Source organism: Bufo bufo, chromosome 3, assembly GCF_905171765.1.
Source record: "Bufo bufo chromosome 3, aBufBuf1.1, whole genome shotgun sequence".
Classification (NCBI taxonomy): Eukaryota; Metazoa; Chordata; class Amphibia; order Anura; family Bufonidae; genus Bufo; species Bufo bufo.
Window position 1 is genome coordinate 94,346,258 of NC_053391.1, and position 27,067 is coordinate 94,373,324.

The 27,067-nt window shown below is 48.1% G+C and overlaps 1 protein-coding gene across 1 annotated transcript in view; it reads right to left on the reverse strand.

Annotated features, from left to right (window-relative positions):
- Positions 1 to 299: 299 nt before the first annotated feature.
- Positions 300 to 27,067, reverse strand: part of TRPV1 (transient receptor potential cation channel subfamily V member 1) — a 101,791-nt gene continuing 75,023 nt past the window's right edge. Inside the window, exons 14-15 of the mRNA XM_040422107.1 lie at positions 7,161 to 7,279; positions 300 to 496 (exon numbers count right to left, since the gene is read on the reverse strand). Coding sequence (XP_040278041.1) covers positions 300 to 496; positions 7,161 to 7,279 — 316 coding nt within the window. The remainder of the gene's footprint in view (positions 497 to 7,160; positions 7,280 to 27,067) is intronic.

Genomic DNA, 27,067 nt, shown 5'->3' on the forward strand with positions numbered 1-27,067 from the left:
CACACTCCAACCACACAAAATATGGCAAGGAAGATATTTAGCAGAATATTAATTAATTAATATTAATTGGAGATCTAAAACTCATTTGCCATAAAGATCTGACATTGATATAGATTCTAAACTGATGATGCAGTATTAGTCAAATGCATACATTTCACCTTCTGCTTTATGTTTTGTCTACATACAGGAAATGTACCATGGTCACACCAGAACATATGACCGAGATCCCGAATTATATTGGTTATCTGTGTTGTGATAACCGTGTAAAGCATTTGACCCGGTGTAATGAATGAATAAAGTCACATTGCATTAGATGATGTCACACTGGTCCGTCCAGTATACACTGGCTTAGCAGTCCCATCCTCGCATGAATCCTGTTCCGGCATACCCTCAGATATAGGTTGCAGTTGTACAGCGGTCTCCTCTGGCTCTTTGACTCTTTTCCCTTTGATGCTGAATTCTCTGATATGTGGTACAAAGGTCTTCCAAGTTTTTGCTAAAAAATAGAATAATGAGAAATGTTTTATTAATGCTGTCACTGAGTACATGTACCATGACCAGGGACAGACTGCCAATACCAGGCAGATTTGCCTTTGTTAAAAAGCAGTCAATGCAACTGTTAAGGCAAAATTGGTGCAAAACCACAGTGAATTTGCTCTTGTTTCTAGTGCAGTTCCTTGCACATTAAAGTAAAATCATGGCATTCTGCCATAATTAGCAATTGTGAAACTTGTGGAAGAAACTCAAACAAAATGGGTGCAGGACCTTTGATGAAATCATACTAACATAGTAAAGATACTGTACCACCATCACAAAGGAGGAGAGCACAGACCAACTGAGGACAATAAAGCAGGAAGACACAGACTTGAAGAAGCTAGAGGGGCGTCACTAGACCTAAAGGAAGCATTTTGTATAAGCAATAAAAGGGGGATAACCATGGGGAGCAGTATGTGAGAAAGGTTATGGGAGAACAATGAGGAACAGTGGTGAAAAAGTGGTGGGGGGACCATAGGGAGCAGTATGTGACAAAATGGGGGTCCATGGGGAGCACTATTTGACCACGAGGGAGCATGTAGAGCAGTCTGTTTGATAGAGGGGACATGGAGAGCAGTCTGTAAGAGAGAGAGGACATGGAGAACAGTCAGTATGAGAGAGGGGACATGGAGAGCAGTCTGTATGAGAGAGGGGAAACGGAGAGCAGTCTGTATGAGAGAGGTGACATGGAGAGCAGTCTGTATGAGAGAGGGGACATGGAGAGTAGACTGTATGAGAGAGGGGAAACGGAGAGCAGTCTGTATGAGAGAGGGGAAACGGAGAGCAGTCTGTATGAGAGAGGGGACATGCAAAACAGTCAGTATGAGAGAGGGGACATGGAGAGCAGTCTGTATGAGAGAGGGGACATGGAGAGCAGTCTGTATGAGAGAGGGGACATGGAGAGCAGTCTGTATGAGAGAGGGGACATGGAGAGCAGTCTGTATGAGAGAGGGGACATGGAGAGCAGTCTGTATGAGAGAGGGGACATGGAGAGCAGTCAGTATGAGAGAGGGGACATGGAGAGCAGTCTGTATGAGAGAGGGGACATGGAGAGCAGTCTGTATGAGAGAGTGGACATGGAGAGCAGTCAGTATGAGAGAGGACATGGAGAGCAGTCTGCATGAGAGAGGGGACATGGAGAGCAGTCTGCATGAGAGAGGGGACATGGAGATTAGTCTGTATGAGAGAGGGGACATGGAGAGCAGTCTGTATGAGAGAGGGGACATGGAGAGCAGTCTGCATGAGAGAGGGGACATGGAGATTAGTCTGTATGAGAGAGGACATGGAGAGCAGTCTGTATGAGAGAGGGGACATGGAGAGCAGTCAGTATGAGAGAGGACATGGAGAACAGTCAGTATGAGAGAGGGGACATGGAGAGAAGTCTGTTTGAGAGAGGGGACATGGAGAGCAGTCTGTATGAGAGAGCGGACATGGAGAGCAGTCTGTATGAGAGAGCGGACATGGAGAGCAGTCTGTATGAGAGAAGGGACATGGAGAGCAGTCTGTATGAGAGATGGGACATGGAGAGCAGTCTGTATGAGAGAGGGGACATGGAGAGCAGTCTGTATGAGAGAGCGGACATGGAGAGCAGTCTGTATGAGAGAAGGGACATGGAGAGCAGTCTGTATGAGAGAGGGGACATGGAGAGCAGTCTGTATGAGAGAGGGGACATGGAGAACAGTCAGTATGAGAGAGGGGACATGGAGAACAGTCTGTATGAGAGAGGGGACATGGAGAACAGTCAGTATGAGAGAGGGGACATGGAGAACAGTCTGTATGAGAGAGGGGACATGGAGAACAGTCTGTATGAGAGAGGGGACATGGAGAACAGTCTGTATGAGAGAGGGGACATGGAGAACAGTCTGTATGAGAGAGGGGACATGGAGAACAGTCTGTATGAGAGAGGGGACATGGAGAACAGTCTGTATGAGAGAGGTGACATGGAGAGAAGTCTGGTGGGGGAAGAGGGGGCATGGTACGGGAAACAGCCTGTGTGAGAATAATGGCAGTTTTTTAGCCAGTCTGTGTAAGAAAGGGCCGCATAGGGAACAGTCTGTGTGGTGAGAAAAAGGGGGCAAGGAGAGCAGTGTGTTGTTAGTGACGTGGGGGTTCATGCAAGGGACATGACGGCTGTAGGATGCTTGTTAGTTGTGTGAGTGAATCTATTTATTTGGTTTGAACTAGGGTCTGAATTTGTGAATGTTGCCTGGTCTGATGTCTGAGTAATGATGAGCCTGATCAGTGCAGTAAACTGCCACAGCGTCTATTGCACGCCACTATATTTTAGTGATATAAGCAGGGAGTGATATTGTATGTAAGGCTAGTTTTTTAAACTGATCCGTTTTGATTTTACACATCAGGATGCATCTGTTCCGTCAGGATGCGGTTGTGTGAAATCAAAACGAATAAAAACAGATCCTTCACTAAATACATTGAAAGTCAATGGGTAATGGATCCGTTTTTTAGGATCCTAAAAAAACGGATCCTTCACCATTGACGTACATTGTTTTCAGTGCCAGATCCATTTTCTTCCATTTTGATGACCGAACACAAAACCGCAGTTTGCAGGGGTTTAGTGTCTCGTCACAAAACGGAATGCTGCCAGAACAGAAGACATCCTGATGCATCCTGAACGGATCTCTTTCCATTCAGAATGCATGAGGACTAAACGGAAATGTTATTTTCCGATATTGAGATCCTCTGCCGGATCTCAATACCAGAAAACAACAACGTAAGTGTAAAAGCAGCCTAAGCTGGTAGGGTTTGTGTGCTATGGCTGCTTTTTAGTCCATCCAGTCCTGTCCATGACCGTTAAGTGTTTTAACCCCTTAACGCAAAATACCGTGCATGTACGGCAGGGGAAGCTGTGCCAGAACAGATTCCGCCGTACATGCACGGCGGACTGATCGGGCGGGTGCAGGAGCTGCGCCTGCCCGATCACTGCAGGGGTCAGGCAGTCCCTGGTAGCCGGACCCCTGTTGTATTCGCCGACATTGCTGTTTACAGCGATGTCGGCGGATTAACCCCTTCTATGCCGAGGCCAACATAAAAGTGGTTTGCGGCGGGTGAAAGAGCGCTGTGGCGTGGGACCCGATATGTGACAGGGCAGCCAGATGCCGTGCAGAGGCTGCCCAATGCCTTGCACGGCATCGGGACCTGCCTTCTACGGGTGCCCAGGAGATCCAGTCTCAGGCTGCGTCTCCTAGGCAACCTGTGTTACTCTGTGTAATACACTAACAGGCAATGCATAACAATACAGATGTATTGTAATGCATTGCAGAGGGGATTAGACCCCCAAAAGTTGAAGTCCCAGAGTGGGACAGAAATAAAGTAAAAAAAAAAAGAAGTTAAAAAAGTGTTTTCAATAAAAAAAATCAAGTTAAAAAAAGAAAAAAACGGCCCTTCCCCTGATTTTATAATTAAAAAAAAACCACACATATTAGGTATCGCAGCGTCCGTACCGACCGTCTCTATAAATATATCATATGATCCACCCCATCCGATAGACATCATCAATTTTATTTAATAAAAACTGTGTCAAAAAAGCCATTTTTGCCACCTTACATCACTAAAAGTGCAACACCAAGTGATAAAAATGGTGTATGCCCCTAAAAATAGTACCAATCTAACTGTCACCTCATCCTGAAAAAATTATAGCTCTCAGACTATGGAGACACTAAAACATGATTTAAAAAATAAATAAAATGATATTAGTGTATAAAACTTAAATAAAAAAAATGTATACATACTATGTATCGCCACGTCCGTAACAACCTTCTCTATAAAAATATTACATGATTTAACCCCTCAGGTGAACACCATAAAAAAAAAAAATGGTGTCAAAGAAGCCATTTTTTTTGTCACTTTACATCACAAAAAGTGTAATAGCAAGCGATCAAAAAGTCATATGCACCCCGAAATTGTACCAATTAAACCGTCATCTCATCCCGCAAAGATGATACCCTACTCAAGACAATCGCTCAAAAAATATAAAAAACTATGGCTCTCAGACTATGGAGACACAAACATGATTTTTTTTTTTGTTTCAAAAATGATATCGAAATATTTTGATTCAAATTTACCACTGTCATGAAGTACAATATGTGAAGAGAAAACAATCTCAGAATTGCTGGATAAGTAAAAGCGTTTTAAAGTTATCACCACATAAAGTGACACATGTTAGATTTGCAAAAATCAGTCTGGTCCTTAAGGTGAAAAATGGCCCGGTTCTTAATGGGTTAAACAAAAATGGAAGTCATAAGGTTGATCACAGAGATTGCATGACTCAGTCTGCGCATTGGCTTCCATTGATAAAGGTGCTGATCCGATTATGGATCTGAGCCGAAAGGAGCCCTAAGTTAGAGCTGTATGTCATCGTTTTTTTGAACAAAACTCTGTCACCTTCCATTGATGTTGTATTAGAGATATGTCCTCCACATACAACTGTATACAAACTCATTATGGCACAAAGCGCCACAACACATTCTCCGAGAAGACTACAGTTATGGGAAAATTAGTTTTTAGCACTTATATCTTATAATGCTCTTGAAAACTTGAGCTGTTAGGTGGAAAGTTACACATTTTGCTCACCTTATTATGTTACTTAAATCTTCTTTTACATCATGACATTTTTAGGTCCAAACATCATGCCTATTAATTTCCTAATATAATTTTTCATTGTTTCTGAGCTGAGTTTTTTATATAGCGCTCCATATCCACTGCACAGACATAGATATAAATTATAACAGTCACCACTAGGGGGAGATAAGCAGCAAAGGCTACTTTCACACTTACGGCAGGACGGATCTGACAGGCTGTTCACCCTGTCGGATCCGTCCTTCCGCTATTTCGCCATGCCGCCGGACCGCCGCTCCATCCCCATTGACTATAATGGGGACGGGGGCGGAGCTCCGGCGCAGCACGGCAGTGCACGGCGATAGCCGCCGGACTAAAAAGTCAGACATGCAGGACTTTTAGTCCGGCGGCCTTTTCGCGGTGCACTGCCGTGCTGCACCGGAGCTCCGCCCCCGTCCCCTTATAGTCAATGGGGACGGAGCGGCGGTCCGGCGGCACGGCGAAATAGCAGAAGGACGGATCCGACATGGTGAACAGCCTGTCGGATCCGTCCTGCTGCAAGTGTGAAAGTACCCTTACTGCATTCTGTTCTATTACTGAGTAGGGAACCTGTCACCAGTTTCATGGTGTCCTAACTAAGGGCAACATAAATAAGTGACTGATTCTCAGCAAAATGCTGGGTCACTTTCTTTATTTGACCCAATCAATCTGCCAACATCTTGTATTGAAAAGCTCAAGCTCATAATGATGAGTCCTGAATATTCATGAGCTCCTGACTCTCCCCGCCCACCTGCTGCTGAATGACAGTTATTTTCCTTATGAACCAGTAGCAGGTGGGCAGGGGAGGGGATATAACTCTGAATTAAATATACGCTGGACTCAATGACATCACGCTGGACTCAAATCAGCTCATTAGCATGCGGCATCTTTGTGTGTATATTATGAGGTAACCATCTGTCACACCAGTAAGTGAATACATCTAAGGTACTTTTTAGTAGTTAATGATTGCATATAATTAGTTAGATTATAATCAAATATCCACATGACAGGTTCCCTTTAACTTAATAACAGTATGCAGTAGGGTATTAAGCTCCCTCTAGTGGTGGCTGCAGGTATCTTTCAAATGTTGTATGTATGCTGGAAGCTCTGGATCAACAAAGCTAAGCAAAACAGACATATCAAGACATTTTGAACCTATTTAAATTAAAAATGATATTCAAGTGAGGACATTTTCATTTGACAATACTAAATCCACTAACACAAAACAAAATCTTTTCATCTACTCTAAATGGTAAGAGCACTCGCCATTTTCAATCTCCAGAGAGATCTATGGCTATGGACTCATAAGGCATCATACATTTCATAAGATGTTATCTACTGCGCTATGAAAATCAAGAAGTTTGCTTTGAAATTACCCTTTCTCAAGATTCCCTAGGGCTGATCACATGTAATCTGTGGGGGGAGCCTGGCAGAGAGTGTTCTATTCCCCTGTATTGCCACCACAGGAGAAACAAAGGGAAATGAATGAACTGTCTGTGTAATGTGTGGATATGATGGTCCTCCAGGTAAAGAGATTCTTTTTGTAGCCACTCTGCCCTCTGGTTAATAGACCCCCTTTTATTAACTCAGAGTTCTGTAATAATAGATTTGACAATGGGGTTTCTATACCAGAACAACCCCAAAAACCTCTGTACGTCATATAATATGATTTTATTGTACTGTACAGTAATAGAGGATCAGTATCCACCATTACCTGAGCACTTGCGATACTTCCAAAGATTACTTCAGTATGAAAAGAAGTTAAAGGGATTGTCAAAGAGGAGACGATAAGAGCAATGATACTCTGAATCCCGGACAACCCCTTTAATTTTTAGAGTCAAAGATGACTCTGCCTTAGAGGTGAGACGATACCTTAAAAGAGATGAAGAGAACATACACTTACTGCATTGCGTTCCACTAGGAAGAAGATTATGTTATTGGTGAAGAATCTAATTACTACATATAGAGCTTGTATACACTATACAAGCAGAGACAGAACATCACACTCTTACCTCTGCCGATTCGGACTGAGGCATTACTGAGATTATTTTTCATCAGCCCAGAATTTCCAGGGTCTTCATTGATTATCCCTAAATTTGTGTTCCATTTGGTCCAGTTAACCTCATCAACTCTGCAAGTAACAAACAGGCAATGCTTAGAGATCATATAAAATAATGATATTGTTATATTTTATCTAATACAGGTGAAACTCGAAAACTTAGAATATCGTGCAAAAGTCCATTTATTTCAATAATGCAAATTAAAAGGAATTGCATTAATGCAGCTTAAAATTAGAATTTTGTGAAAAGGTTCAATATTCTAGGCTCAAAGTGTCACACTCTAGTCAGCTAATTAATCCATACCCCCTGAGTATAGGGGAACTGAGATTGTGACTTTGGGGTTTCAGGCTTGAAATATCTCGCTTTGCATGTAATAAGTCTTCCTCATATGTTAGTTTCACCTTTTAAATTGAATTACTGAAATAAATGAACTTTGCACAATATTCAAATTTTTCGAGTTTCACTTGTATATAAAGCTGAGTGTATGTATGTGTGTATGTCCGCTAAAGGTATCCGCACAGTCGCATTTACCGTTCCTGAGATATTCCCCAAAAATACAAATATGGCATATCACATGACCTACATCAGCCGATAGAAGCCTGCAGGTCTTTCTCCTCATACACACGGTCACATGTGCCTTATCAGCCAATAGAAGGTCGCAGGTCCTTAGTTTCCACATACACAGTTTTACACCAGTTTTCCATAACAACCCAGCCATTTTTCCTCACTGCTGTAGGTCAGCTTTAAATGGGCAGGGCGCTGTGGATGACACTGTTAAGGGAGCGGAGTGCTGTGGAGGTCACCGTTAAGGGGGCAGGTAGGGTGGCCATTCAGACCACCCTCAAAAAATGGACTTAAAAACCCCACCCCCAGGTCCAGCTAAACCACGCCCCTGATACTGTTAGGCCACGCCCCTCCACTCCGCAGCTGATGGGGATTGAAAAAATGAAGGTAAAAATCAACTTCTGTCAGCTGCAGAGGTGGGAAGGAGGGTGACTTTCTCCCTGCAGCTCACGCTCAGACAGCACAGTGCTGCTGTCTGAGAGTGAGTTGTTCAAAAGGACATGAGCCGGAGGGGAGGGCAGGGAGTCTGAAAGCTGGACTGTCTGGCCACCCTAGGGGCAGGCTGCTGTGGAGGTCACAGTTAAGGGGACGGTCCACTATGGAGATCAGTGTTAAGGGGCATATTGCTGTAGAGGCCACTGTTAAGGGGTCGGGGTGTTGTGGAAATCAACGTTAATGAGATGGGGTACTGTGGAGGTCACTAATAAAGGGGAGGCTAGTGTGGAGGTCACTGTTAAGGGGGCAGGGTGCTGTGGTGGTCACTGTTAAGGGGGCATGGAACGGTGGAGGTCACAGTTAAGGGGATGGTCCGCAATGGAGGTCAGTATTAAGGGGCGGGGTGCTGTAGACGTCACTGTTAAGGGGGCGGGTGTTGTGGATGTCACATTTTAAGGGAACGAAGCTCTGTGGAGGTCACTGTTAAGGGGCGGGTTATTGTGGAAATCATTGTTAACGAGACTGGGTACTGTGGAAGTCACTAATAAAGGGACAGCCGCTGTGGAGGTCACTGTTAAAGGGCACTGTGGATGTTACTGTTAAGAGGGCAGGCACTGTGGAGGTCACTGTTAAGGGAGGAGGGGACTGTGGAGGCCACTATTAAAGGGGCAATGGGGTACTGTGAGGTCACTGTTAAGGCAGCGGGGTACTGTGAGGTCACTGTTAACCACCTCAGCTCCCCTAGCTTAAACCCCTTTAAAGGGGTTATCCCATCATAATGATCACTGTTAAATCAGTTAATGATTTGACAGTGATCATTTTTGTAAATATACTTGATTAACAAATTCCCACCGTTTAGGAGAAATTCATCCCCACTTACCTTATTGTTGTGACTCGGTCTCCCCTGGTTACGGCCACCGCTCTTCTCCAGAATCCCGATGGTCGCGCTTGCTCAGAAGACTCCTTCTTTTCTCCCGGCCGGGCTGCTCGCTGTCCTGAACGCGCACGCTGCCACGCATGCGCGACGGTGACTTCTTCCCGGCCAGAATAGTACAGAGCTGCGAACGCGCACGCCGGCTCTGTACTATACTGGCCAGAAATAAGTCACATGGCGCATGCGCGGCAGCGTGCGCGTTCAGTCCAGCGCGCGGCCCGGCCAGGAGAAGACTTCAATCAAGATGAAGCCCGCCCCCAGCCAGAATCCAGGAAGTGAACGGCGCGGTGGCAGCAGGTAAGTATGAAAAGGCGAAGTGGGATAACCCCTTTAATGACCAGACCACTTTTTACAATTCTGCACTACACTACTTTCACGGTTTATTGCTCGGTTGCTCAGTTTTTATTTTTTGTCACAAGTTAGCGGAAAATTATTTAAAATAAAAAATAAAAAATTCTTACAAAGTCTCATATTCCACTAACTTGTGACAAAAAATAAAATTTTACATGAACTCACCATACCCCTCACGGAATACCTTGGGGTGTCTTCTTTCTAAAATGGGGTCACTTGTGGGGTATTGCATTTTAGGGGCCCTAAAGTGTGAGAAGTAGTTTGGATTCCAAATGCGTAAACATGCCCTGTGAAATCCTAAAAGTACTCATTGGAATTTGGGCCCCTTTGCGCACCTAGGCTGCAAAAAAGAGTCACACATGTGGTATCGCCGTACTCAGAAGAAGTAGGGCAATGTGTTTTGAGGTGTATTTTTACATATACCCATGCTGGGTGAGATAAATATCTCTGTAAAAGACAACTTTTCCCATTTTTTTAATACAAAGTTGTCATTTTACAGAGATATTTCTCACACACAGTATGGGTATATGTAAAAATACACCCCAAAACACATTGCCCTACTTCTCCTGAGTACGGCGATACCACATGTGTGACACTTTTTTGCAGCCTAGGTGCGCAAAGGGGCCTAAATTCCAATGAGTATCTTTACGATTTCACAGGGCATTTTTTACGCATTTGGATTCCAAACTACTTCTCACGCTTTAGGGCCCCTAAAATGCCAGGGCAGTATAAATACCCCACAAGTGACCCCATTTTGGAAAGAAGACACCCCAAGGTATTCTGTGAGGGGCATGGCGAGTTCATAGAAGATTATTTTTTTTGGCACAAGTTAGCGGAAAATTATTTTCTTTTTTTTTTCCTCACAAAGTCTCCCTTTCTGCTAACTTGTGACAAAAAGTTCAATCTTTCATGGACTCAATATGCCCCTCAGCGAATACCTTGGGGTGTCTACTTTCCAAAATGGGGTCATTTGTGGGGTGTGTTTACTGTTCTGGCATTTGGGGCGGGGCTAAATTGGGAGCAACCCCGTAAAGCCTAAAGGTACTCGTTGGACTTTCGGCCCCTTTACGCACCTAGGCTGCAAAAAAGTGTCACACATGTGTTTTGGGGTGTATTTTTACATATATCCCTGCTGGGTGAGAGAAATATCTCTGTAAATTGACAACTTTGTATAAAAAAAATTAAAAAGTTGTCATTTACAGAGATATTTCTCACACACAGTATGGGTATATGTAAAAATATACCCCAAAACACATTGCCCTACTTCTCCTGAGTACGGCGATACCACATGTGTGACACTTTTTTGCAGCCTAGGTGCGCAAAGGGGCCTAAATTCCAATGAGTATCTTTACGATTTCACAGGGCATTTTTTACGCATTTGGATTCCAAACTACTTCTCACGCTTTAGGGCCCCTAAAATGCCAGGGCAGTATAAATACCCCACAAGTGACCCCATTTTGGAAAGAAGACACCCCAAGGTATTCTGTGAGGGGCATGGCGAGTTCATAGAAGATTATTTTTTTTGGCACAAGTTAGCGGAAAATTATTTTCTTTTTTTTTTCCTCACAAAGTCTCCCTTTCTGCTAACTTGTGACAAAAAGTTCAATCTTTCATGGACTCAATATGCCCCTCAGCGAATACCTTGGGGTGTCTACTTTCCAAAATGGGGTCATTTGTGGGGTGTGTTTACTGTTCTGGCATTTGGGGCGGGGCTAAATTGGGAGCAACCCCGTAAAGCCTAAAGGTACTCGTTGGACCTTCGGCCCCTTTACGCACCTAGGCTGCAAAAAAGTGTCACACATGTGTTTTGGGGTGTATTTTTACATATATCCCTGCTGGGTGAGAGAAATATCTCTGTAAATTGACAACTTTGTATAAAAAAAAATTAAAAGTTGTCCATAACAGAGATATTTCTCACACACAGTATGGGTATATGTAAAAATATACCCCAAAACACATTGCCCTACTTCTCCTGAGTACGGCGATACCACATGTGTGACACTTTTTTGCAGCCTAGGTGCGTAAAGGGGCCGAAAGTCCAATGAGTACCTTTAGGCTTTACGGGGTTGCCCCCAATTTAGCCCCTCCCCAAATGCCAGAACAGTAAACACACCCCACAAATGACCCCATTTTGGAAAGTAGACACCCCAAGGTATTCGCTGAGGGGCATATTGAGTCCATGAAAGATTGAACTTTTTGTCACAAGTTAGCGGAAAGGGATCGGGCGAACACTGCTTTTTTTGTAGAGCCTATAGAACATGTCCTATTCTTGTCCGCAAACTATATAGTTCTGGCAATGTGCGGATCCGGAAAATGCGGAAAGCACGTTGCCGGTGTCCGTGTTTTGCGGATCCGCGGTGTCCGTGTTTTGCGGATCCGCAAAACACATACGGACGTCTGAATGGAGCCTTACAGGGGGGTGATCAATGACAGGGGGGTGATCAGGGAGTCTATATCGGGTGATCAGGGGTTAATAAGGGGTTAATAAGTGACAGGGGGGGTGTAGTGTAGTGTGGTGAATACCAACTTTGTATAAAAAATATACTACGATATACTACCAGGGCAGTATAAATACCCCACAAGTGACCCCATTTTGGAAAGAAGACACCCCAAGATATTCTGTGAGGGGCATGGCGAGTTCCTAGAATATTTTTTTTTGGCACAAGTTAGCAGGAAATGATTTTTATTTATTTTTTATATATTTTTTTTCTCTTACAAAGTCTCATATTCCACTAACTTGTGACAAAAAATAAAATTTTACATAAACTCGCCATGCCCCTCACGGAATACCTTGGGGTGTCTTCTTTCCAAAATGGGGTCACATGTGGGGTATTTATACTGCTCTGGCATTTTAGGGGCCCTAAAGTGTGAGAAGAAGTCTGGAATATAAATGTCAAAAAATTTTTACGCATTTGGATTCCGTGAGGGGTATGGTGAGTTCATGTGAGATTTAATTTTTTGTCACAAGTTAGTGGAATAAGAGACTTTGTAAGAAAAGAATAAAATAAAAAATCTATTTCCGCTAACTTGTGCCAAAAAAAAAAAGATCTTCTATGAACTCTCCATGCCCCTCAAAAGTGATCTTTATAGCGCCGCAGCGATTTTACGGTGTTTTTGCAGTGATCATAAAAAAATAAAATTCTGTCACTGTGGTGGGACTGAACGCAAGTGTGCGCACAAGATCAGGCCTGATCGGGCGAACACAGCGGCGATCATTCGCTGGCAGGCTGTAGATCAGCTCGTTTACTTTCCAATCATGTGAACGCGCGCACCTGTGCCCGCGAGTTCCCAGGAAATCTCGCGTCTCGCGAGATGACGCGTATATGCGTCTAGGAGGAACAAACCGCCCGCCCGCAGGACGCATCCCTGCGTTAGGCGGCCGGGAGGAGGTTAAAAGAGCGGGGTAGAGTAGGTCACTGTTAAGGGAGCGGGGTACTGTGGCAGTGATTGTTAAAGGGGCAGTCGCTGTGAAGGTCTCTCTTAAGGGGGCCGGGAATGGTGGAGGTCACTGTCCCCTGTGAAGGTCACTGTCAAGGGGGTGGCGTGCTGGGGAACTCACTGTTAAAGGGGCAGGCTGCTGTGAAGGTCAAAGTTAAGGGGGTGGGCTGCTGTGGAGGTCCCATTTTAAGGAGACAGGGCACTTTGGGGGGGGGGATCAGTGTTAAGGGGTGGGGGGCTGTTGAGGTCACTGTTAAGGGGGCAGGGTACTGTAGATGTCACTGTTATAGTTGATACTGTCGACATCTTTTAACAACACACACACAAACATTAAATGCAATAGATTAAATATACCCGTGCGAAGATACAGTATATTTCAGAAAGTCCGATAATTGGGAATGTGTTTACAGTAGTGATGGTCGAGCATCAAAGTGCTCGGGTGCTCGAGTAGAACACTCCGGGATGCTCGGGTGCTCTACCGAGCACCCGAGCACAATGGTAGTCAATGGGAGAACCCGAGCTTTAAACCAGGCACCCCCTGCAATAAAGAGGGGAGGGTGCCTGGTTCATAGTAAAAGGTCAGAAATTAATGGAAACACCACTGAAATGATTCGGGAACAGCATGGGGAGGATGTCTAGATGCATCTCGGACTTCTAGGTCGCTGCTGGGAACGATGTTGTACGAGTAGTACGCCACTTTTACAGACTGACAATAATAAGCACAAAACCGAAGATAAATTAGATTTTAGAGGAAAAATTGTTATGAAACATTTTTTCTTGTATCTTTAGGCTACTTTCACACCTGCGTTCGGGTGTCCGCTCGTGAGCTCCGTTTGAAGGGGCTCACAAGCGGCCCCGAACGCATCCGTCCAGCCCTAATGCATTCTGAGTGGACGCGGATCCGCTCAGAATGCATCAGTCTGGCGGCGTTCAGCCTCCGCTCGGCTCAGCAAGCGGACCCCTGAACGCTGCTTGCAGCGTTCGGGTGTCCGCCTAGCCGTGCGGAGGCAAGCGGATCCGTCCAGACTTACAATGTAAGTCAATGGGGACGGATCCGTTTGAAGATGACACAATATGGCTCAATCTTCAAACGGATCCGTCCCCATTGACATTCAATGTAAAGTCTGGACGGATCCGTTCAGGCTACTTTCACACTTAGAATTTTTTCTAAGTTATAATGCACACGGATCCGTTCTGAACGGATACAAACGTCTGCATTATAGGAGCGGATCCGTCTGAGCAGACATCAGACGGACCCGCTCTGAACGGCAGTGTGAAAGTAGCCTTACTTGTATATAAAGTGCAAGTGCTGCCAAAAATTACAAGGAAGAGGCACTCCGATACAACCTGTATATCACATAAAGGAGGGCCTCATTCACATTGTGGTACAATTGTTCAGGTAGTGGGACTCCTACACTCATAAAGCCTATGCACTAAGGGAAAGGGCTGGCAAAAATTACAAGGAGCCGGCACTCCAATACACCCTTTATTACACATAAAGGAGGGCATCATACACACCCTTGAAAAATTATGATTGATGGCCTGCTAGTGACCCTCAAAAACATTAGGAGCAAGGGCCTGCTGGTGACCCTCCATAACATTAGGGGTGAGAGTCTGCTGCTGAGCTGACCATCTAAAACATTAGGGGTGAGGGCCTGCTGCTGAGCTGACCATCTAAAAAAATTTGTGGGCGAGGGCCTGCTGCCGAGCTGACCATCTAAAAATGTTGTGGGCGAGGGCCTGCTGCCGAGCTGACCATCTAAAACATTATGGGCGAGGGCCTGCTGCCGAGCTGATCATCTAAAAAACTTTGTGGGCAAGGGCCTGCTGCCGAGCTGACCATCTAAAAAATTTGGTGGGCGAGGGCCTGCTGCCGAGCTGACCATCTAAAAAAATTTGTGGGCGAGGGCCTGCTGCCGAGCTGACCATCTAATAATTTAGGGGTGAGGGTCTGCTGCTGAGCTGACCCTCTAAAACATTATGGTTGAGGGCCTGCTGGTGACCCTCAAAAACATTATGGGTGAGGGCCTACTGGTGACCCTCTAAAACATGGGTGACAGCCCGCTGCTGAGCTGACCCTCTAAAACATTAGGAGCGAGGGCAGCCTAATAAGCATGTTGATATGATGGAGGAGGAGGACGAGAAAAGGGAGATTGAACCATATACCCTTTTTAGTGGTGGAAGGGGTGCATGGTAATACAGTGTATTCAATACACCATAAAAGCCTCATTTAGAGTGCCTTTATGTTCAGCTGCTTTCCTCTGGTGGAGTAGAGAAGTCAGGGGCAATCCAAGCCGTGTTAATTTTTATAAGAGTCAACTGGTCAGCATTTTCAGTTGACAGGCGTATGCGCTTATCAGTTATTATGCCCCCAGCAGCACCTCCAAGGTGTAGAGCGCCAGTTCATGCCACGTGTCCAGCTTGGACACCCAATAGTTGTAAGGCACACAGGGATCACTGAGGACGCTGACAGGGTCTGCTACGTACTCCTTCACCATCTTCCAAAATGTTTCCCTCCTTGTGACACTAGGCCGCGCATCAGGTTGAGGGTGCTGGCGGGGTGTCATAAAACTGTCCCAGGCCTTGGAGAGTGTTGCCCTGCCTCTGTTGGAACTGCTGTGTGTTCCCCTCGTTCCCCCTCCTCGGTTGGCCAAGGAACTACGTACTCTGCAGCCAGCGTTGTCAGCTGGAACTTTTTGGAGCAATTTCTCCACAAGGATTCTGGTATTGCACCATTTTGCTGGTCCTCTCCACCACAGGAATGAGAGATGAGAAGTTCTCTTTATAGCGGGGGATCGAGAAGGGGGAACAACTAGTAATCAGTGTTGGCCACAATGCATACAACGCGAGGGTCACTGGAAAGGCAGCATAACATAAAGTCAGTCATGTGTGCCAGAGTCCCAACAGACAAGACTTCGCTGTCCTCATCAGGAGGATGACTCTCAATCGCCTCATCCTCTTCCTCTTCTTCTACCCATCCATGCTGAACAGATGGAATAAAACAGTCTCCTGCTCCTCCTCATCATCCAATTCGCGCTGAGAAGACGAACAGAGGGTGGTTGGCTATAACCCTGTGTACTTTCTTCCCCCATTTCCACCTCTTCCACATGCAAAGCGTCCGCCTTAATTGTGAGCAGCGAGCGTTTAAGTAGACACAGAAGTGGGATGGTTACATTGATAATAGCGTTATCGCCGCTCACTATCTGTGTTGATTCCTCAAAGTTGCGTAAAACCTCACAGAGGTCAGACATCAATGCCCACTCGTAGCTTGTGAAGAGTGGAAGCTGACTGGAAAGGAGACGACCATGTTGCAGCTGGTATTCCACTACTGCCCTCTGATGCTCACAAAGCCTGGCCAACATGTGGAACGTCGAGTTGCAGCGCGTGCTCATGTCGCACAACAGTCGGTGAGCTGGCAATTGCAAGCGCTGCTGTAGCATTAACAGACCGGCGGAAGCTGTCGACGACTTGCGGAAATGGGCACACACGCGGTGCACCTTCACAAGTAGCTCAGGCAAATTGAGGTAGGTTTTGAGAAACCGCTAAACCACTAGGTTGAAAACGTGTGCTAGGCATGGTATGCGTGTGAGCTTGTCGAGCTCCAAAGCCGCCACCAAGTTACAGCCATTGTCAGACACAACCATGCCTGGTTCTAGGTTGAGTGGCGAGAGCCACAGCTCAGTCTGGTCCCTTATCCCCTGCCACAGCTCTGCGGCGGTGTGCTGTTTGTCACCTAAGCAGATCAGTTTAAGTACAGCCTGTTGCCGCTTCCCCACTGCAGTGCTACACTGCTTCCAGCTACTAACTTATGGCTGACTGGTGCTGCAAGATGATAATTCAGAGGTGGAAGTGGAGGAGGAGGCGGAGGAGGAGAAGGGGGGTTGCAGTCACTAACGTAGGTGGCAGCGGAAACCATGATGGAAGTAGGGCCCACAATCCTTGGCGCCGGTAGCACCTCTGCCATCCCAGGGTATGACTCCCGGCCTCCACAACGTTCACCCAGTGTGCCGTCAGGGAAATGTAACGTCCCTGGCCAAAAGCACTTGTCCATGTGTCAGTCATTAAGTGGACCTTCCCAAAACTGCGTTGGTCAGGGCATGGGTGATGTTACGTGACACATGCTGGTATAAGGCTGGGACTGCACATTGTGAAAAATATTGGCGGCTGGGGACAGAGTACCGCGGGACAGCCACCGCCATCAGGTTGCGGATGTCACGGAACCATGAACCAGACGTACAACAAGAGATAAGTGAAAATAAGAAGGCTTTATTGAAAATAAAGCTGTAAAGCAAAAGTCCAAACGGATGGTGAAACCGAGCAGAGTCTTTGCGAAGCCAGAGGTCAGGAACCAGAAGGGTAGTCAGACGAAGCCAGGATCAGGAACCAGCAGGGTAGTCAGACGAAGCCAGGATCAGGAACCAGCAGGGTAGTCAGACGAAGCCAGGATCAGGAACCAGCAGGGTAGTCAGACGAAGCCAGGATCAGGAACCAGAAGCAGCAGCAGTCTAGAAGCATGTGAACACAGGAGGACCAAGCAAGGAACTGAAGCCACAGACCTCCTATATATATGAGCTAGGCATCCAGCTCCTCCCAGGGGAAGGAGGAGCCGCAGGGTGGAAGGCTACAAGAAACCCAGAACCCAAGATGGCCGCCAGCACATGTCAAACGAAGGAGAGCAGCAAGAAGGTAAGACCATGACAGTACCTCCCCCTCAAGGGCCCCTCCTCCGCGGAGCACAAAACGGTTTCTGAGGGAAGCGTGCGTGGAAGGCTCGGAGCAAGGCAGGAGCATGGACATCTGCGGAGGGAACCCAGGAACGCTCCTCTGGACCATAACCACGCCAATGGACCAAAAACTGCAACCGACCGCGGACCAGGCGTGAGTCCAGGATATTGCTCACCTCATATTCCTCACGATTGCCCACTTGGACCGGACGAGGCCGAGGAACCGAGGAAGTGAAACGATTACACACCAGTGGCTTCAACAGGGAGACATGAAACACGTTGGAGATCCGCATGCCAGGTGGAAGCGCAAGGGCATAGGCTACCGGGTTTACCCTGCGAAGCACTCGGAAGGGACCAACAAAGCGAGGCGCCAGCTTGGGAGTGGGCACTCGAAGGTTGAGGTTGCGGGTGGACAACCATACACGGTCTCCGACCTGGTAGGAAGGAGCAGGCGCTCGTCTGCGATCAGCCTGGAGTCTCTGGCGCTGCGCAGAGACCTCAAGGGACTTCTGGATCTGTACCCAAGAAGCACGTAGGACGGAAAGGTGATCCTCCACAGCCGGAATATCCTGGGGAGAGAATACCTCCGGTAACACGGCAGGTTGGAACCCATAATTGGCCATGAAGGGAGACGTCCCAGAGGAAGAGTTCACCGCCGTGTTCCTGGCAAACTCAGCCCAAGGCAGGAGGTCAACCCAATTGTCTTGGTGATCGGAGACATAGCAACGAAGGAATTGCTCCAAGGCCTGATTGGATCGTTCTGCGGCCCCATTGGACTGAGGGTGGTAGGCCGAGGAGAAGGAGAGATGAATCCCCAACTGGGAGCAAAAGGCGCGCCAGAACCTGGACACAAACTGACTCCCCCGATCCGACACAATCTCCTTAGGCAAACCGTGCAACCGGAAGACCTCCCTGGCAAAAATCGTGGCCAACTCTTGTGCAGAGGGTAACTTCTTGAGAGGAACACAGTGGCACATTTTGGAAAACCGATCCACAATCATGAGAATGACCGTATGGCCTCGGGATGCAGGGAGGTCCACAATGAAATCCATCCCCAGGTGTGACCATGGGCGCTCCCCGGTGGCTATGGGTTGCAGAAGGCCCAACGGAAGGTGCCGAGGGGACTTACTCTGGGCACAAACGGAGCATGCCGCTACATATGCGGCGATGTCGGAACGTAGGGAAGGCCACCAGAACAGACGTGAAACAGCCCAGGACAGCTGATTCTTTCCAGGATGCCCCGCGGTCTTGGAGTTATGGTAGGTTCGCAACAACCGGGTGCGCAACTCCTCAGGCACAAAACATCTGCCGTTGGGTCTCCCAGAGGGAGCACCAGATTGAGCCGCCAAAATCTGCTCACCCAGGGGAGAGGTCAGGCTGGTGCGAATGGCGGCCAGGATCTGATTCGGAGGTATGACCGAAGTCGGAATCGACTCCTCCCTGGACAGCTCGGAGTACTGCCGTGATAAGGCATCCGCCCTGATGTTCTTGGAACCGGGTAGGTAGGAGACCACGTAATTAAAACGTGACAAGAACAGAGCCCATCTGGCCTGACGTGGTGTCAATCTCTTGGCCTCAGAAAGGTAGGTCAGATTCTTGTGGTCCGTCAGGATGAGAACCGGAACCACCGAACCCTCGAGCAAGTGCCTCCATTCTTTAAGGGCCTGCACGATGGCCAATAACTCCCTGTCACCAATCTGATAGTTGCACTCCGCGGAAGACAGTTTCCGAGAGTAAAACCCACAAGGAAGCAGAGGACCCTCTGGTGTTCTACGCTGAGACAGAAGGGCGCCTACTCCCGTCTCAGACGCGTCCACCTCGAGGACAAAGGGCAACCCAGGGTTGGGATGCGACAGAATCGGAGCCGACACAAAGGCGGACTTTAGGGCCTCAAAAGCTCGGATGGCCTCGAGCGGCCAGACCTGGGAATTACTGCCCTTCCTGGTCAGATCCGTGAGAGGCTTGGCCAGCATGGAAAAGTCCCTGATGAACTTCCGATAATAATTGGCGAAGCCCAAAAAGCGCTGCAGGGAACGAAGACCACTGGGCTGGGGCCACTGTAAGACAGCCGAAACCTTCTCAGGATCCATGGAGAACCCCTCAGCGGAAATGATGTAACCTAAGAAGGTTACCTGGGATCGGTGAAATTCGCATTTCTCAAGCTTACCGAACAGCTTGTTCTCTCGTAACCGTTGCAACACTCGTCTGACATCCAGAATGTGGGCCTCCATGGATTCAGAATATACCAAGATGTCATCCAAATAGACTACCACACACTGCTGCAACAGGTCACGGAAAACATCGTTGATGAATTCCTGAAAGACTGCGGGCGCATTGCACAACCCAAAGGGCATAACCAAGGATTCGTAATGACCGGTCCTGGTGTTAAACGCGGTCTTCCACTCATCGCCCGCCTTGATCCTTACCAGGTTATATGCCGCCCTCAGGTCGAGTTTGGTAAAGACCGTGGCCCCTTTAAGGCGATCGAACAGCTCGGAAATCAAGGGTATCGGGTAAGCGTTCTTGATCGTGATGCGATTGAGACCCCTGTAATCGATGCAAGGCCTCAACTCACCGCCCTTCTTTTTCACAAAGAAAAATCCAGCCCCTGCCGGGGACGAAGACTTGCGAATGTGTCCGCGTGAAAGCGCCTCCCTCACGTACTCCTCCATGGCCTCATTCTCCGCTACCGACAGTGGATAGACTTTGCCACGAGGAGGAACGGCACCAGATTGTAACTCTATGGCACAATCGTATGGGCGGTGCGGAGGTAGGGCAACCGCGCGCACCTTATCGAATACATCCCGGTACTCCTCGTATTCAGGAGGCAACAGAGAGTCCGAGGAAGTACACAGCAACTTGACAGACCCATGGATGCAACTAGCCCCACACTGCGGTGACCACGAGAGGATCTCGACCGATCTCCAATCGAAAGTCGGATTATGCTTCTGGAGCCAGGGGTACCCCAAGACCACCGAGTAGTGTGGAGACGAAATAACCTGGAGGCAGACCGACTCTCTGTGAACGGCACCAATGGCTATCCCCACTGGAAGGGTCTCATGAGTCACGTGTGGCGGCAGAAGGGGTCTGCCGTCTATCGCCTCAAGAGCCAGTGGGGAACCTCGAGCCTGCAGAGGAATGGAATTGGCGGCAGCGAACACACTATCAATGAACAAACCACCAGCACCAGAGTCCACCAACGCCTGGGTCGTCACCGAGCCCCCGACCCAGGAGAGGACAACAGTGATCAGTGGTTTGTCAACACGGGAAACCGGGGACGAGGAGACTCCACCCAAGATCTGCCCCCGACAGGATCTCAGGGTACGAGCATTCCCCGGACGGTTCGGACATGCCAACCGAAAATGCCCACCGAGACCACAGTACATGCATCGGCCCTCGCGTCTCCGGAGTGCCCTCTCCCCCTCGGACAGGCGAGCAAACCCCAGCTGCATGGGTTCACCCCCAGACAAGTCATCCCCAGGAGGCGTGGGAGGAGAGGGAGGCACGGGTGGGACAGCAAACGTAGGCACCAATCTGTTAGAAGACCTCCGCAGGTTCTCCTTAAAGGAAGGTCTCTCCCTGAGTCTGGTGTCAATCAAAATCAGGAAAGAAATAAGAGACTCGAGCTCAACTGGTAGGTCCTTAGCTGCAACCTCATCCTTCAAGGCATCCGAGAGACCATGAGAGAAAGCAGCGACCAGAGCCTCATTATTCCAGCCCACCTCTGCTGCCAGGGTACGAAACTCAATGGCGTATTCAGCTACGGATCGTGAACCCTGTCTGATGGACATAAGGAGCTTCGCAGCAGAGGCAGCACGAGCCGGCACATCGAATACCTTCCGAAGAGAAGCAACAAAACCGGAAAACTCGGCAACCACCGGATTGTTGTTCTCCCATAAAGGGCTGGCCCAGGCCAAGGCCTTGTCCGAGAGCAGCGAGATCAAGAAGCCCACCTTTGATCTCTCAGTAGGAAAGGCATGTGGCATCAACTCGAAATAAATGCCCACCTGGTTAAGGAAACCTCGGCACTGAGTTGGCTCTCCCCCAAAGCGCTGTGGAAGAGGGGCAGAACCGGTCATACCCCGAAACACCGCAGGCGCAACAACAGGTGTCGGGGTAGACTCTGGCGCAACAACCGGAGCGGCAGTAGGAGCGAGCCCAGGAGCGACAACCGACCCATCGGCAACGGGAGCGAAATGAGCCGTGCGTTCAAGCAGGGTTTGCAACGCCACAGCGAACCGACCCAACAGGTGATCCTGCTGATCAAGTCTGGCAACCAGCGTGGGTAGCGAGGATGGCCCTGTACCGTCAGAATTCATGGCTTGGTCCTAATGTCACGGAACCATGAACCAGACGTACAACAAGAGATAAGTGAAAATAAGAAGGCTTTATTGAAAATAAAGCTGTAAAGCAAAAGTCCAAACGGATGGTGAAACCGAGCAGAGTCTTTGCGAAGCCAGAGGTCAGGAACCAGAAGGGTAGTCAGACGAAGCCAGGATCAGGAACCAGCAGGGTAGTCAGACGAAGCCAGGATCAGGAACCAGCAGGGTAGTCAGACGAAGCCAGGATCAGGAACCAGCAGGGTAGTCAGACGAAGCCAGGATCAGGAACCAGCAGGGTAGTCAGACGAAGCCAGGATCAGGAACCAGAAGCAGCAGCAGTCTAGAAGCATGTGAACACAGGAGGACCAAGCAAGGAACTGAAGCCACAGACCTCCTATATATATGAGCTAGGCATCCAGCTCCTCCCAGGGGAAGGAGGAGCCGCAGGGTGGAAGGCTACAAGAAACCCAGAACCCAAGATGGCCGCCAGCACATGTCAAACGAAGGAGAGCAGCAAGAAGGTAAGACCATGACAGCGGAAAACCTCAGTGTCCAGAAGCCTAAATGGCAACATTTTCAGGGCCAGCAATTTTGAAAGGTGCACATTTAGTGCTATGGTCTGTGGATGGGTGGCTGGGTATTTGCGCTTTCGTTCAAAGGCCTGGGGTATAGACATCTGTACACTGCGCTGGGACACAGTAGTGGATGTGCTAGCTGATGGTGCTTGTGAAGGTCCGGGTGCAGGGCGGGAGGCATCTGGGCCTCCTTCTTGGACAGGGGATTGGCCAGCACGTAACACAGGGGAAGAGGAGGCAGTGGTGTGACCCGCAGACACTTGTTGTGGACCCAGGCGTTCGGCCCACCTATTAGGGTGCTTTGATGCCATGTGGTGGATCATGCTGGTGGTGGTGAGGTTGCTAGTGTTCACGCCCCTGCTCATTTTGGTACGGAACAGGTTGTAAATGACAATTATTTTATTGTCCGCACTTTCCTAAAAAAAGCTCTAGACTGTGGAACACCTACTCCTTGGCAAGGGAAACTGCCGCAAGGGGGTGCTCCGGGGAACAGTTGCGGGCCTGTTTGGTGTGGCCTGCCTTCTCCCTTTTGCCACCTCACTGCCTCTTCCAGGCTGTTGCGGTGCTGCGGATCCCTCCCCCTCTGTACTGCTGTCTTCGCTCGGCTTGCCACCTTCCCAGGTTGGGTCAGTGACTTCATCGTCCAGCACCTCCTCTTCCACTTCTTCACTCTGGTCATCCTCCTGACTTGTTGACCTAACAACAATCTCAGTTATTGACAACTGGGTCTCATCCTCGTCATCCACCTCGTGAAACACTAATTGCCGTTCCCCACCGTCATCTTCTTCTGACTGTGGATGCTATAGAGTTTGGGAATCAGGGCACAAGATCTCCTCATGTCCCTTTTCAAGCGGGCTTGGCGAGAGGCCCACATTAAGGAATGGCGATGACTACAGCTCCTCTGAATATCCAAGTGTGGGATCACTTGTTTGCCAAGACTGTCCATGGTGGGTGGAAGGAGTATCAGGGTGAGGATTCTGTTGACCAGACTCTTGGCTACTGAGACTGGACTTTGTGGAAGACAGCGTGGTGCTTAACCGACTGGAAGCATTATCTGCTGCAATCCAACCAACCACCTGGTCGCACTGGTCTGACTTCGAGAGTGGTGTCCTGCGCCGCCCTGCAAACTGGGACATGAAGCTAGGTATTGTGGATGAGTGTGTTTCTTGTGCTCTGGCAGCAGGCACAGTTTCACCACACCCAGGGCCACAGCGTCTGCGTGCACCATCAGCAGCACGGCCACTTCCCCATCTCTTACTGCTCGCCTTGCGCATATTAAATGGTATATATACTTGCAAGTATGTCACACGTACAGTAGCGCAGGTTTTGTAAGTGTATGTGCAAATAAAGTTCACAGAATGTCAGATATTTTTAGGATGCGCACAGGAGGTATAGCGCAAGTAATGTCGCTGTCACCACCGCCTAATAAAAAATTACACTGAATGAATGTCACTGATATTTAGGATGCGCACACGTAAAACAGGAGGTATAGCGCAAGTAATGTTGCTGTCACCACCGCCTAATACAAAATTACACTGAATTAATGTCACTGATACTTAGGATAGGCACACGTTAAACAGGAGGTATAGCACAAGTAATGTCGCTGCCACCAGCAGCAAAAAAATTAGACTGAATGTCACTGATATTTCGGATACGCAAACGTTATACAGGAGGTGTAGCACAGGTAATGTAACTGTCCGTAGCGGACACCGTCTACGGAAAAAGTACAATGGATATCACAGATATTTTTAGGCTGCGCACGCGTTACACAGGAGATGTAGCGCAGATAATGTCGCTGTCAACAGCGCCGGAAAAAATTACACTGAATGTCACTGATATTTCGGATGCGCTAACGTTATACAGGAGATGTAGCGCAGGTAATGTCACTGCCACCAGAAGCAAAGCAATTAGACTGAATGTCACTGATATTTCGGATACGCAAACGTTATACAGGAGATGTAGCGCAGGAAATGTAACTGTCCGCAGTGGACACCGTCTACGGAAAAAGTACACTGGATGTCACAGATATTTTTAGGCTGTGTAGCGCAGATAATGTCGCTGTCACCAGAGGCGAAAAAAATTACACTGAATGTCACTGATATTTCGGAAGCGCTAACGTTATACTGGAGATGTAGCGCAGGTAATGTCGCTGTCTGCAGCGGCCAAACAATTGCAAGCTATTTAGCGCAGGTTGCGCTAAAAATATATATTGCTGCCAGATGCAACTATAGTTCTTAAAAGGACTTTTGGGTCTCTAACAAGTTTTAGCAATTTAGTGCAGGTTGCGCAAAAAATATATATTGCTCCCACACATAACAGTAGTCCTTAAAAGGACTTTTGGGTCTATAACAAGTATAAAAGCTAAAATATTCCTATTTCACTCCCTACACTATCTCTCCCTTCTGCTCTCCAGCTCTCCCTGACTAAGACTGAGCCGAACACGCGTCATCGGGTGCTATATATGGCTACAGCATTACAGTGAATGGCAGTACTTACCTGCACGTTTATTGGCTGAGTAGCAGCCAACAAACGTGCGGGGAGGAGACTCGAGCATCGCGCTCGAGCACACGCGGTATTCGGCTGAACACCGCCATGTGCCGAGCATCGCGATGCTTGAGTAAAATTAGTGTTCGGCCGAGCATGCTCGCCCAACACTAGCCTACAGCACACAACTGTAAATTACATTTCTTATCTGACAAGTAAAACTGGGCAAACCTGCTGATTTTGGAAGGACTGGACGTCTGTCTACTGTATATGGGGACCTTTAAGCTGGACCAGGTCTTGCTCAATTTTGTGAGTGTCGTCCCAGTCATATCTGCTCTCCCGCCACTCAAAAAGGTCCCTGAACTGGGCTTGTGTAGGGCTCCCAAACTCCAGCTCTGAAAAAGTCTCCCATAACAAGCCAGGACCATCAAACTCCTCTCCCTCTGGCTTGTCATGCTCAGCTGTCCTGGGTAGGTACTGTGCCCCATACCACCAGAGCGCCTGGTAGGCATCTTCCAGCCACAGTTCCTGCCATGCTAGGTGTTCCAATTCCATTACCCATTCCTCTCGGGGCTGCTCTCCCAGGAAGGGCATCCGCAGGGCTACTCGCTTCTGCAACCGCTGGTCTTCCGTGGAGAGTCTCTCATCCCGCAGATACTCCACAATACCCAGTGCCTGGTACCAGATGCCTTTGCGGGCTGTATCTCGGTCATCCATGACACCCTCATCATACTCCACTGCTGTTTCCATTCTGCTATAGCCAGGGGCGCTGTACGGATACTAGCGTTGCCCTCAATATGTTCCACGAATGGTGTCTCCGAGCTGGTCCTCCTCGCACTAGGACGCCATCCCACTGCTTGCCACCAATGTAACGGATCTCCTGGCACCCTGACCGGGTACCTCCGTCGATGGATGCTCCTAGTGCTTCCCGAGGACTCCAAGCACTCCACTTGACACCGTAATCACTGCAGACCCCACGAACCGCCGAACCACTTGGTTGAGGTGTCACCGTCTCCTACCTACCCTGGACCTACGACAAGGTTCCAGGCTCCAGTGGCTGAACCTCTCCTAAATCCAGAGAGCAGGAACAGCTCTTACAAGAGCTAGGAGTTATAGCCAGGGGAGTATACAGCGTATAGCAATCCCCATACACATGAGACGAGGCTCTATGTTGAATGTAAAGCCGGAACTTTTTATTGAACACACAAGACATACACATTTCCCAACAAGGTTACCACCCCTGTGGACCTGGTTGGGAACTGAGGACATGACCTAGCAGCCAATCCTTTACAGCTCTACAGTTTAAACACTCCCATACAAAATCTTCCCCTCTGCCTGTGATACAATTACCTTACACAATGGGTTGATGTAATTATCACAGGCAGGAGAATACATCGTTTTAAACAATGTCTTCTGTCCTGGAGACAACCGAGGAGTAATTCAATTATTTCTCAGGACAAAGGGAAATCGCCAATACACACGTGGGGACAATAGGACAGACATCACTATTCAAATATACAATGTCCCAACCATTACAGTAAATATAGACATTTAACAAATCCCCAGATGGCTTGGATCTGAGCGCTCAATATATCCGAACAGCGCTCAGATGCCACAAACACAATCAAATCGCCATGGGGTTTAAGTTTAGCATGGGCTGATGAGAGGGGACATAATCCTGGGGCAAGAGGCTGGCAACCAGGCTTCTCCACCACCCAGTGGCGAGGTTGGTTTCGCCACAGGGGATAACTCACAAATACAGACACCGCTAAGAAGATTACCTTCACTACAGTTTACATCATGTAACTTTCTGATAGGTCAGAGAATAACTTTTGTTGTGGGATTGCTTCTTTAAAGTAACTCTAGTGTATTTTGTAATTAATGTAATTCATTTTTTCAGTTAACGCACCATAAATGCAGGTATGTTGTTTCAAAAACAGAATTTGTTTTTGGTGCGTTTTTTTGCAGCACCAAAAACGCAGCACAGCCACAGCGTATGCCAGCACCCTAAGGCCCCTTGCAGACGACCATG